Raw genomic sequence first — 13,452 nt, 5'->3', positions numbered from 1 at the left:
TTGTGATTTCTGTCATAGGTGTTATGTATCAGCAAGAACATCGCACCATATGTGGAGATCTAATATCACACTTTCAAAGGTATGTCTTCATTGTTTAAAGGAGAGGAACTTCACATTTGGAACTGTTTTTATGCATGAATTTGATCTAGGACAGCTTTTTTTTCATATATTATAATTAGTGATTGTTGTCGATCATTGAATTTTTGTTTCTGCTGGTTATATTGTACAGGGGTTAAGGAACCGTGAAGAAGAAGACATGCTGTCAAGCCAGCTTCTACTCAAGGCAGGTGTCTAAAATACATCCAGTTTTATAGATTTTAAATCATTACTCCTCTATCATGCATCTGAGATGGACCTGTTGTACTGGGAATTCACCAACACAGTCACAAAAGAACAATACTATCGTTCCTAAATAACCAATGTAGGTCAATGAGACTGCAATGTTCATTTTATAATAGTTCAACAGGTGTGCTAAAGGGAACTCTAATAGCCAAAAATGCAGAAAAATAGAACTAAAAAGTGTAGGGGACAATCAAATAAGCAATCCTATACGAGGCAGCCTATACAGAATCTATACCATAAGAAATGATCAAGTGAAAGGAAGGCCTATTGTTTAATAAAAACTAAGAGGAGAGAGATAATGGAGAGCAAGGTTTTTAGAGAGGCAATCTTTTAATAAAAAATTGAGGCCTTCTTGGATTTTTAAATTTTTTTTATCATTTTTTTAATAAAAAATAATTTTTGCAATTTTTAGGGTTTTTGGTTGTCACTACTTGGTGCATTTTTGTGTTCGGTGAAGACCAACTTCACAGAATCATGGAAGTTTGTGGGTTAGAAATTCTTAAAGAAGCTTGCTTTTGCATTTTCCTCTTTGCTTATCCCACTGCATTAAAGTTCTTTTATGTTTCAAACAACCCGTAAGAAAGGTCTTAGATGTCATTTTTGAAGAATCCTGCCTAAAGGGTTTTCAATCCCATGTGCAAGGTTTTTTGGTCATTTCTTCAAGTTCATGCATCTTTGTTTGATCGTGTTTTAGAAGCCCATTCTTTCCACATCGACCATGCTTGAAGATTTTGTTTTCCATGTTTGTGCCGTTTTCAAGCTGCATGATCTTTTCTCCTTCTCATGCTTTTTTGGATTTCCTTAGTTGCGGGTTTATCAGATTTTGTGCTTGCAATGTGAGATTTGTTGGGTTTGTGCATTGAGAATTCAGCTTGATTTCTCAAATTCCTTTTGGTGACTTGGGTTTTTGTGGTGGTTTTGGCAGATTTCTGTGGGTTTTTCTATTCTACAGTGGCTACGATTTTTTCAGCAAAGAGTTTTTCACGTTTCCCAAAAAATTATATTGTTTGTTTTTGGGTTTTATAATTTTTTTTACAGAATCTTATTTGGATTTCTAATAATCTTTCCTCAAATTATTTTTGGGTATTTGTAAACTTTCCTCAAATTATTTTTGGGTTTTTATAAATTTTCCTCAAATTTTTTTGGGTTTTGATCATTTTTTCCAAAGAAATTATGTCTGGTTTTAATTGCTTTTCTCCTAAAAGTCATGTTTGATGTTTTTAATTTTCTCCTCAAAAGTTGTTTTCATGGTTTTTGCCCTTTTCCAAAAAAGTCATGACTAGTTTTGCTAGATTAAGGGCTTTTTTTGTTTTTTTCTTGAAATAAGACCATTGGGGAGTTTTCTTGTTTTTTCCACAAAAATCGTGGTTTCTTGTAGTTTGATTTTGGGTCATAGTAGTCTTGTGCGAATAGGTTAAGCAAATTTTCTTCAAGATCGTGGTTTCAGATTTAGAAGGTGAGCTTGATGTTTCTAGCTACAAGGAGGGACAATTTTGTTACCCAAGATTAGGTTGGAAGGATTTTGGTTATCTTGGTCATTTCCAAAAGTTTTGCGAAATCAAGGACGGTTTGAACAATAGGCTCATTTTGTAGAGTGTTCTTCTATGCATGCATCCTTTTATGCACTTCAATAGCTTCCCTTGCTTAGGTCTAGTTAGGGAAATTGTGTCTCACATTTAGTTCTGATTATAACCTCTCTAGCATCAAACAAATTGGAGTAGCCTTGTTGTTGATGAGCACTATGGACAACAAAGTTTTGTTTCAATTGAGGAGTACATAGGAAATTGTGGAGTATGATATGCACAAGTCCTAATGAGTTTTATTGTCCCTTTTCTTAAGGTTACACACATGTTTTGATTTCCAAATATCTAGGTCCACATCTTTCTAAATGAAACTTATCAAGGAAGTCTCTTTAAAAGGTTTTGTTCAATGACACCCATATCTATTAGAATATTTTTATTTAATGTTCATCTTATGTATATTGTGTAAAATATGTAGATAGGATTGTTCCCACAATTTTCTTTAGTTTCTTATTAGAAACTTTCTATTATTGTAAATTTTTTAGAACAATCTATTTGATCATTTGTTAATACAATAAAATAATTTACTAATGACTTCTTAGTAATATGGTATCAAAGCAATCTTGATTTTCTCAAAAATAAAAAATAAATTCTCTTTTGAAATTATTTGATTATATTTTTTGAAATAATTTTTTCCTTGGTTTTCTTTGGAGTTTTTTGGCAGAATTTTTAGAACTCGAATAGGGTTTCAAGTCTCTTACTAGAGCCATTTTTCTCTACAAATACAAATATTGTGGGTCGTTTTTGCTGCTACATGCATTTTTCACTGTCTTTTTTCGGGCTACGGTTTTTTGGTAAATAAAATGTGGCTGAAGCGCTTTGCAACTCTAGATGTGATAGTCTCACACTATTATAACCTGTTGGTTGGTTGTTTTTGGTGTCAACCTCTCTTGTTTCTATGAAATGCTCATAGGATTTAGTTGAAGTAATGTTGAGAATTTCTCTAAAATGCTCATAAGATTTTATAGAAGCTTTTGTAGCAGGATTGTTGGAAACAAATTATTTGGTAGAAGTGCCACTTCGTTCTCTTTAGAGCAAGGCATCCGCTCAATCTTTGGATGGCTCAAAGAAGAAGGTTCAATGTAACTAATTGTCATAAATATGGCCATCTGATCAAGGATTGTTACAATTGTTTGGCTTCTGAGCAACAAAAGTAGGAAGGGTCTCAGCCTAAAGCAAATGTTGCAAGAAAGACTCTGCCTTTTACTGCTTCATGGCTAGAAGACTTACAAACCATGTGAATATCTTCTACTTGGTATATATATTATGGTGTTTCTTGATAGTTCACTCACATGCATGATTTGTTAATAGAATTTTCTCCCTATACTGATTTAATCATATTTAGAGGAACCGAAGAGTATAGTGTTGTTGACAAGGGCAATGTTTAGATACAGTCTGGTGGGAGGAATCTCATTTTCCTTAACGTATACTACTTTCCTAGCATGGAACTGAACCTACTCTTAGTGACTCAGATCATGCGGCATTCTCCTAAGCTTGATGTCGTATTAAGTGCACACAAGTGTATGATTGTTGATCGTGTGACATGCACTATTGTAGCTATTGGCATAGAGGATCATGGTCTGTACAAACTTGTAGATATGGGTGATTACCTAGAATCAACAGGTTTGTGGAACTTGTCAGGATGAGAACCAACACAGGACACCGTTCAAGCATGGTTACTCATGGCAAGCCTCTAAGGTACTATAATTGGTCCGTGCTGATGCATGTGGTCTTATGAATATTCCCTCTGTTACTGGGTGCAGGTATTTCTTGCTTTTTCTTGATGATTTCAATCATAAAATGTGGTTTTACTCTCTTAGACATAAATCAGATGTGTTTACTATATTTCAGAAATTTAAGGCTTTAGTAGAAAAAGAGTTTGGTTGTTCTATTATATTTGTTAGGTCTGATGGAGGGGGGGTTGCTTTGTTGCTTTCTCTACTTTCTGTGATATACATGGCATCAAACATTAGTTAACCACACCATACGCTTCTCAACATAACAAGGTTGTAGAACGTTAGAATTACACCATTACAAAAATGACTAGGTCAATGATGTAACACATAAAATTTCCTAAGAAATATTGGATAGAGCAGTGTTTACTTCTTCTATCTCTTTAATAAGTCTCCCACATATGCTATTAGGGGGAAGACTTATGAGGAAGCCTGGGCTAGGCGCAAATCTAGGATTAACCATCTTAAAGTTTTTGGCTCTTTAGCATATGTATGGATTCCAAATGCCCAATACAAAAATGATGAAGTCAATGATGTAACACATAAATTTTCCTAAGAAATATTCGGCATAGGAGTGTTTACTACTTCCATCTCTTTAATAAGTTTCCCACATATGCTATTGGGGTAAGACTTGTGAGTAAGCCTAGACTAGTCGCAAATCTAGGGTCTACCATTTGAAAGTTTTTGGCTCTTTAGCATATGTATTGATTCCAAATGCCTAATGCTCCTAGTTGGATTTCATGAGTCAAAATTTATGTTTACAGGATATAGTAACAACCATAAGGCTTACCAATTGACAACTGATTGATGTAGACACAAATCGTCTTATCTTCAGTCATGGTGTTGTTTTTGATGAAGAATGAGCACCTTTTCAGCTTTCCTCATCTGAGCAAAATTCTAAGGATCAACCTTTGAAGGGTTCTAATTTGGGTGTTTGACATTTGTCTTCCATTAGGTTCACCTGATGGGAGGGATGATGCAAATTCTGTATTTGATGATGCAATACCTAAATTTCCTCCAAATGATGCTAATCTTCCACCTATTCAAGATCCTCTTCCATGTCAAGCTCTAGTTATTATTCCTTCATTAGATATTGGCACATCTACTCTATGGCCTAAATGGCAGGCTAAGACCATCAATGATCTTTATTTTTTTGAGCTCATTGAAAGTACATCTTCTAGAAATAAGGGTAAGAGTGGCCAATCCTCATAGTATTTGTTGGGTGGATATTTTGCAACTGACAGTTTTGGGTAAAATCCAGTTGCAAAATAAGATTACCAACCATAGCGTGTGAGACAGAGTCTCTCCTACCTTAAAGGAAAGGCTCCCATTTCTCACCATTCTTTGGATCAACTCAAGGTAAGCAAGAAGTTGAAAGATTTTAGTAAAACGGTGTTACCCTTATTCTTTCCTCGTTAACTTTCAGGAAAGAGTCCACTTACCCATGGAGTGAGTAATGGCAGGGTCAAATCTCTAACTACACTTCTATCTAAAAACTGAAAATGGTGATACCGATAAACCAACACTAACTCAAAGGCTAGTTGGAAGTGTACCAATTTGGCTCTAAGTCCGGTTGTAATTCTATATAAAGAAGCTTTACTAATAGGGCATAAAGACTTCCAAAAGTAAAGATATCCTAATTATTTTGTGAATCAAGAAAGAGATGTAAGCTACAAATAAAGCTTCTAGTCTATATATCTTTACAATTGTTCCTAGTCAAAGCTCTGGCTCCAATTGCTTCTTAACTCTTTTTACACTCAATTATCAAGAACACAAGATCAAATAAATCAAAGATAACATATGCAAATCACAAACAAAGTTTCTAATTCGTAGAAGTAACAATTGCACTCAATCAAAGTTTAGTTTCAATTGCTCATTTATATACACTTTTCTATCAAAGTAGTGCTACACCATCAAAGTTCTGCTGGCACAATTTCTCTAGAGCTCTCTTGCATACAATAAAAGATGATTTTACAATAAGATAACACTCCTTTATATAGGCATAGGAGTTGACAAAAAGATGGAGGAAAAAGTGGGAGCAACTCAACCAACTTTAACCGAGTTTAATTAGAAGAGAAATTATTAGATTACATACAGCTGCACATGCAATTCGCATTACATGTAATTACATAATTCTATGCAATGCATCCTCTTAGATCTATGAACAAAAAAAAAAAATAACTCTTAAAATTTGATTTTTAATGCCTTGAATTTTGATGATAACATCACACACTGTAGGAAGATTAGAAATATCCATTGTCTTTGATATTACCTCTATTCTTAATGCATATGCATATGCTGATTGCACAACCTTGAAATTTTCCGCTAAAGAATATTGCGAGTGTTTTGCCAAAGATTTATATGAAGCAAATTTGCTCATTGTGTGAGAACCAAAATCCTCAAAATCTAAATCAGCATTGACCTTGATTATATATTCTGAAGTCATTCTTTCAATTGCAATTAGATTATCGTGTTCATCAAGAATTTGACATCCCATTTGCTCTAAGTCACATGTGATTCTTGTTTCTATTGCTTGGCAATCTCCAAGGGCTTCTTGCAACTTTGTTATCAGTTTTCTTAGTGTTTCTGCTTTGTAGCCCATAAGTACTTGATATTTGAAAAACATTTTATAGGATGGGAGAATGTCACATGTAACCATGACATCCATATTAGACTTAGCAATTTCATCCTAGTCATTAAGAATCTCTTTCAAGATGTCAGCTTCTTGAGTCAAAGAAGAAATCAAATCTTGTTCCATTTCATCCATGTCTTTGATACGCCTAAGAACTTTAACCGTATCTGTAATAGCTTGAACTCTTTCAGAAATGGCTTCTCCTATCCAAGAATTAGCAACTTCTATTAGCTTTCTTTCCCTGGATGTCTGAGACACAACAACATTTTGTGAACATTGTTGTCGAATAACTTCATTTAAACGAACAACCTCCTGCTTAAACTGATTTTTCTTTTCACATAATTCATGGTTGCTTTTTAATAAATTGGCAAGTGCATCTTGAGCACCCTGTAAGCAACTCAATCGTGACTGCTTCCCAATCTCTACCTTGGTGAACTTGTAATTAGAATGGGTAAGTTCTTCAACAGGTTTGTCCACTAGCGGCTCAACAATTTCTACAAACTTGGTTCTCTCTGAATCAACTAAGATCCTTGAAACAATCTTATCTTTCAAAGATTTGGACTTAGTTTTCTTAATAAGAAGATCATTTGAGGGTACAACCAACTTCCTTCTCTTCATTGTGATCGTGCTTAACCATGCAGGCAAGCTGAAACTTTCATCTGTGGAAGTAGGTACAATGGAGACCATTGGCATTGATCCTGATTGTATCTCCATTGTAACCGAGCAAGATTCCGTTTGCACAGCTGAATTCATAGGTGCATGATGAGAGGATTCTGTCATAAACAACTCAAAACCTATTAAGGATGTATCAAGTTGAGAAACTTGACCCTTTGCGAGAGTTGGAAATTCCTCGAATACATTCCCCAAATGTTCATATTTTTCATTTGATAAAATGGAAGGAGTTGCTAAAGATATAGGAAGAGCCAATGTATTGACTTTTGAAGTCGAGATGGAAGGTGTGGAAATAGTGGAGAAGGGATTCACATCATCATCTATTGGTCCTTGAAAAGGCGTTTCTTGTATAGATGGCTCATAAGTTTGTGTTGGTCCTGGAGGAGATATGATCATGATTTCTCCTTCTTCCTCTTCATTCTTCATTAAGTTCTTTGTCTGATTCTTCTTTTGACTCTTCCTCTGACTCTTGAACTCGTTCAGGGGTCTGAGATGATTTAAATCCCTTTCCACCCTTGAACTTGAATTTGAGAGATTTCTTTACATTAGAAGAAGAAGCACCATCTTTACTTGTGATTTTCAATTGTGACTTCCTTTCAAGAGGACCAAAACTTCCACAATCCAAACCCAATTTCGGATTAACCCTTTTTAGGCCTTTAATTTTCAATCACTTGTTAGTGTTTGCCAAAATAGATTGAAATCTATGTAGGATACATGTACCTTCCTTTTGCTGCCATTGAATAGGGAAAGGGCATCGTTTATCAAAGCCAGCTTGATGATATGCTGGATCAAGAATATTACCATCATCTTCAATTTGAAAATCAGACGGGATCTTGAGCATGTTAAGATCAATGATCTATTGCAATGTCAATCTGCAGTAGTCCATTTTCATTATATCCAATTCTGATCGCATATCGATCCAAACATCTTTGATACGATGAACATGAGCAAAAACCCTCTTCATTTGAGAATTCATTTCTTTGTAGTCAAAGTCAGATTTGGCTTTGAATCTCTTCATTGTGATCAACTGAAGTTCTACTTCCATAGTTTTTGCTTTGTGTACAAAATTGATTATATAATTACCAAGTACCAGAGGTTTAGCAAAAGAAATACCAAAACTTGGCCTATGCAAAGAATGTTGATCAGATTGAACTTCCATGAGTTGTTTGGCCAATTCCATTAAAATGATCCTATTAGTAGCATACCTAGGTAAGGTATATGGCTCTCCTTTAAAATACCCAACCCACAAGTAAGTAAAGGTTGGAAACTAAATAAAGATACAACCACACTGATTTACTTTCGCCCAAGCTTCACTAGATACCCTTTTGATAGACAACTGTCTATCAAATAGTCATCGAAAATGCCCAAAGAAAGCATCTTGAACTCTTCTATAATGGTACTTACTATTAGTCAGAGTAATCTAATCATAGCAATCTCAAACTGGAATTTTGAAGACGATCTTTTTTGGTTGAGAGTTCAAAAAAAGATCCTATACTAGCAGCAATATAAACAAGGTAGGAATTCATGTAGAAAGGTACAAAAGTCCCTACATTGAGCAATTGTTGACAAATTGCAGTGCTGATTAGTTCTCCCCAAAATATATGTTCCTTATTATCCATGATCTAGAAACTGAACTTATACATCCATGGTTCGAAAACACTAGAATCTTTGAGACCACATATCCAATTGAGAAGGATAATAAGGTCTTTGTACTCCAGCTTGACATTAGATTTGCGAATGGTTTTTGGCCATCTTGAGAAGTTTCTCTTGGAATCCAACAGATATAGATTCATAATTTCCCTTATTTTCATTCCATATCTCCAAAGATGACTCTTTAGTAAGATCTACGCACTTTGCACTTTGCGACACTTTGAAAATCTGCTCAATAACCTTTGGATCAAGGCTTACAATGATATTACCATCAACATCCTTGATCGTCTTTGACTTTGGACTGAAATGTTCCACACATCCAAGAACAAATTCTGGTTCCATTGCAACCATGGGAAATGTAGACACCAAGTGAATATGACTCCTTTCGATATGTTTCATTTCATGACTAACAGGAGCTTCTACCCTTCATAGGAAATCAGTCATGTCCACACGTTCGATCTTTGTATTTGTCACATTGTCAAGAATGAACGTGACGTGAGATTGAGTTGCATGAGCCAACTCTTTGTCAAATTGGTACTTCATTTTGCCTTTAGATTTTGATGGTGAGGGCATCTCTTGTGCTTGCACTGCAACACAAAAATTCCAAAATGTGAACACATCATTAGAGGATATTGCCATAAAGGTTGATTCGAAGTACGTTTTAGACACTTCAAGGATCCAATGAGATGATATCAAAAAGAGACATCATGCATATGCAAAAGATGGAAAACGATTCATGGAGTAGGAATGAAAGTGGAATGCATGGGAATGCGTGTAGATGAAAACCCTTGACTTTGAAAAGTGACTTGGGTTTTCAAGATGTAATTGCACGGAAAGTGGATTACATGTATATGCAACATGTAATGAAGAATGGAAAGTGAAATGACATGTGAATGCAGATGAAGAATGAGCTTACATGTAAGTGCGAATGATGGATGGAAATAAAAAGCATTATGGCAAGGAAAGTGGAATTACATGTATTTTTCTCATGAAGTGCAATTGCATATGCAAGAAATGGATGCAATGTGCCTTGAGAAAATGAGGTGAAGTGAGCTCTTATAGACTTCTTCGAGGAAAGGTAAAGTCCAAGTACATGAGAATGCATGCACATGACATTTTTTGAGCTTTTAAAAGTGACTTTTAGTCAAAAATGGGTTCTCATGATGCAATTACATGTAAAGGAATTTTCCTGTAATCATGACATACAATTGGGTGCGGAGAGTGAGATGCGTGAAAATAGAAATGGAGAATGAGATTACATGTACATGCGGATGATGGATAGAAATACATGTAATCGCAGGTGAAGAATGAGATGTGAAGCGTTACGACATGGAAAGATGGAAATGGAATGATATGATGCTCTTGCATGAAATGGAAGGTGGAGTGAAATGAAACATGCTCAAGTTCTTTGGAAGGAACCTGCAACTTCTTCAAAATTGAAGAAAAACTAAAATGCAAACAAGCAAAACACAAAAACAAACACAAAAGAAAAATGTACCTTTGACAAAAGACTTAAACATGTCAACAAGCAGGTTACTTCAATATGAAAATTCAAATTTGGAGTTTGGGAAGAAAACCAAAAAACATGAAAATGAAACATTTCATCATTTTAAAAGGGAAAATGCACTTTCTATGGCATCTAAATCAACAAGTGTAAAGCATCAAGCTAAAACATGCATAAAATCAACAAGATAAGCATGAATTAATTAAGAAGAAGGAAAATGTCCACTTATTTGATTGTGTGCCAAAAATGAAGGAGAAAGAAACTCCAACTTTGAAAAATTCTTAAACAAATTTGCACATCTTCAACCTTGTAATGATGAATTTGAAATGAGCATCTAAAGAGGTATTTTTGGATAAGAATGCCCAAAATGTGCCCTAAAAACTCTCCCAATTCCAATGTTTTTATTCAATGCAAGAAAATGGGACGTTTTTCACCAAAAACGTGGTTTCAAACTACCAACACATGAGTCGTTTTTGTCGTTGAAAGGAAAAAACATGTTTTCCAACAACAAGGATATGGATTAAAACTCCAAAATGCCTCTCCTTGATCCCAAAATGAGATAAAAAACTCTTCAACCTTGAACATTTTCTAAAAAACATGGGTCCAAAAGGGCATGGAAATATAATGTTTTTTACAAAAAGATTTAATGTATTTGGCATGGGAAATATTGGATTTGCAAAAACATCCCTAAAGGAGAAGATTTGAAGACATTTAATGGAGAAATCTGAGATTTCTATGCAAAAACATGTTCTTGGGAATAACTTGCATGGATGTTTTGCTTTCAATCTTCAACAACGGGTTCTAGAGAGGCAAATGTATGCTATTGAAAGAAAATCACACCTTTTTGGTGTGATGGCATGTTTGAAATATGCATCCAAGGCCAAAACACACCTTTTTGGTGCAATGACATGTTTTAAAATATGCCTTCTAAGTCTAAACACACCTTTTTGGTGCAATTGCATATCACATGTAATTCTCACCTTTTTGATGTCATAGCATGTTTTTTATGCACTTGCATGCATTCCCTTTCAAAATTGCACCTTTTTGGTGCAACTGCATATTTTTTATGAAATATGCTTGCAGACATGTTGAACACAACTTAAGTGATGAATTAAGCACATGTTAATTTGATTTTTGATGAAATATTACTTAAATGGGCCATAACTAATATTTACACTATCATATTAAAAATATAATGTGCAAATATCATTTAAAAGTAATATTTGCTAGAGCAATTGATTTAAAATTTTTTTAAAATCAAACTATATAGTTAATATAATCACTTAATTGAAAATCAAAAAGTAACTCAATTGAAAAATATAACACAAAGTGACTATAGTTACTTTAAGTTGAAATTTTAAATGATAAAGTAACTTCAAAACATAACATAAAGTGAATTTAAGTTATTTTTAATTCATGCAGTTGTATCAAAAAGGCCCACTTTTTAGCACTAAATTGGTCATATCTTTTGATTGCCAACCCCGATTAAGCCCTAAGATAGATCAAAACGAATGGAAAATTGAAAGCAATAACTTGAGCAAAACCAAAGGACGAAAAACCGACAAACTCACATTAAAAATTGAAGAAAGGATGTTGAAGGCCTCAAAAATCAAGCATAGGCTCGACAAACAAAAAAACTAAAAAGACTTGACGAAAGCCTTCAGTAAAAGAATTTGTTACATGAATTCGAGTTAATTGATCAATCAATATTAATCAATTGAATAACAAATTCAACTCAAAGAAATGCGAAACTAGTTTGAAAAAGTTTCGCACTGTTACTTACATTTTGTGGTGACAAAATGCAGGACAACAGTATTTATGAGCCCCAGACATTTAATGAGGCAATTGGTTTTTGAGAGTGAAAATAGGCAATGGATGCAAAATACCAGTTGTAAAATAAAAACACCCGAGTTCTCTCTGATCTTCCTCTAGGGAAGAAGCCCATTCGCTGCAAATGGGTACACAAGGTCAAGTATCATACAGATGGTATGTTAGACAAATACAAGGTCAGATTAGTTGCTCAAGGATTCACATAGTGTGAGGGCATTGACTATAAGGAGAGTTTTGCTCTATGTTACACCAAGTTTCTGGGACGGGGGTGAAGGGAAAGGGGTTTTCGAGGTGTTTTTTTTTGGCAGAGCAAGGGATGGCTATATATATATTTATAAATCTGACTTTTTAAATATATTCATCAATTTTATAATTCATCACAACAACATAGTTTAAAATATCAATCCCATTCATCAAATAATGATTCATTAGTGATCATAGAGCATAGCAATTAGCATCTAAGCCAATCATCATAGAAAATAACATCAATTCCAATTATTGTCCAAGAATAGCAATAGTAAGTCATCAAACGAGAGAATAAAAAGCATCATAGATTCATATCACAAGGCTGCAATTTTCAAGTTCCAGGTTTCAAGTTTCAACAAAATGAAAACATTGAAAAGTTAAAAACTTAAACTTTAAATTTTTGAAGTATCAACTATAGTCTTTAAATGATCATATAATCGTTCCATCAATGTATAAACTATCAATGATCATTTAATGTTAAGCAAAGATAGTATGACAACTGCCCCTAATCATCCATATCAATGTCACTATCACTGTCATACTAAGCCTCAAGGGATGCATCATCCAACATACTGTATTGCACGTTGAATATTCTGCAAACGTTCACCTGGCAGTTGAATACCTATGTTCAACCGTCAACACGACTGCCTTCCAAACTGCAAGTTCCATACATTTAAAACTTTAACACCTGTGGCTATGTTAAAAGTTTTAGGGTCCCTATGTGTGTGTGTGTTGGGAAGAATGGGAAATGCAAAGAAAATCTTTGTTTCATAATTTGATATGTTAACAAAGTTATAAAGTTATAAATTTTTTTATAATGTATTTTAAGTCTGATTTTCAACCGTGGGGTCCACAAATGGGAAGAAAAAAGGGTTTTTAATATTTTTTTGGGTTTAATATATATTTTTGAATTGGAAACTTTTAGCAGTCATTGGGGTGTATAGCAAATGACATTGTTGTCCTTAGGATGATCAATGCAATTCGAAACTCGTTGACTATTTCCAAAGTTTCCAAAATGTGTTTTCGATTTTCTTGTTTGGGTGGGGACGGCTAGGAAACGTCTCTTGTCGTCCCCCCATGCTCAAAATTGTCTCCATTTCCAAAACCTAGGGCTTAGGGTTGGAAATGCATCCCCAGGTAATGTAGCTTTTGTGTCTACTACCAAGAGGAGTACAATTCGTCTTCTTACCATTGTAGCTTAGTTTGGATGAAAAGTCCATCAGATGGATGTTAAGAGTGGCTTCCTCAACGTTGAGTTACAGG

The 13,452-nt window shown here is 34.5% G+C and overlaps 1 protein-coding gene across 2 annotated transcripts in view; it reads left to right on the top strand.

The window, feature by feature from the left end:
- Positions 1–13,452, top strand: part of LOC149578569 (uncharacterized) — a 266,266-nt gene that overhangs the window by 47,293 nt on the left and 205,521 nt on the right. For both annotated transcript variants that reach the window (XM_089829921.1, XM_089829924.1), the window contains exons 6-7: positions 19–79; positions 230–283. In XM_089829921.1, coding sequence (XP_089686047.1) covers positions 19–79; positions 230–283 — 115 coding nt within the window. The remainder of the gene's footprint in view (positions 1–18; positions 80–229; positions 284–13,452) is intronic.

The sequence above is a fragment of the Cupressus sempervirens genome, chromosome 1 (assembly GCF_028749045.1).
Source record: "Cupressus sempervirens isolate cs-2001-9-10 chromosome 1, ASM2874904v1, whole genome shotgun sequence".
In the NCBI taxonomy this organism is placed as follows: Eukaryota; Viridiplantae; Streptophyta; class Pinopsida; order Cupressales; family Cupressaceae; genus Cupressus; species Cupressus sempervirens.
Note: the sequence above shows the minus strand (reverse complement) of the source record. Positions and strands in the feature narration are given on the sequence as shown.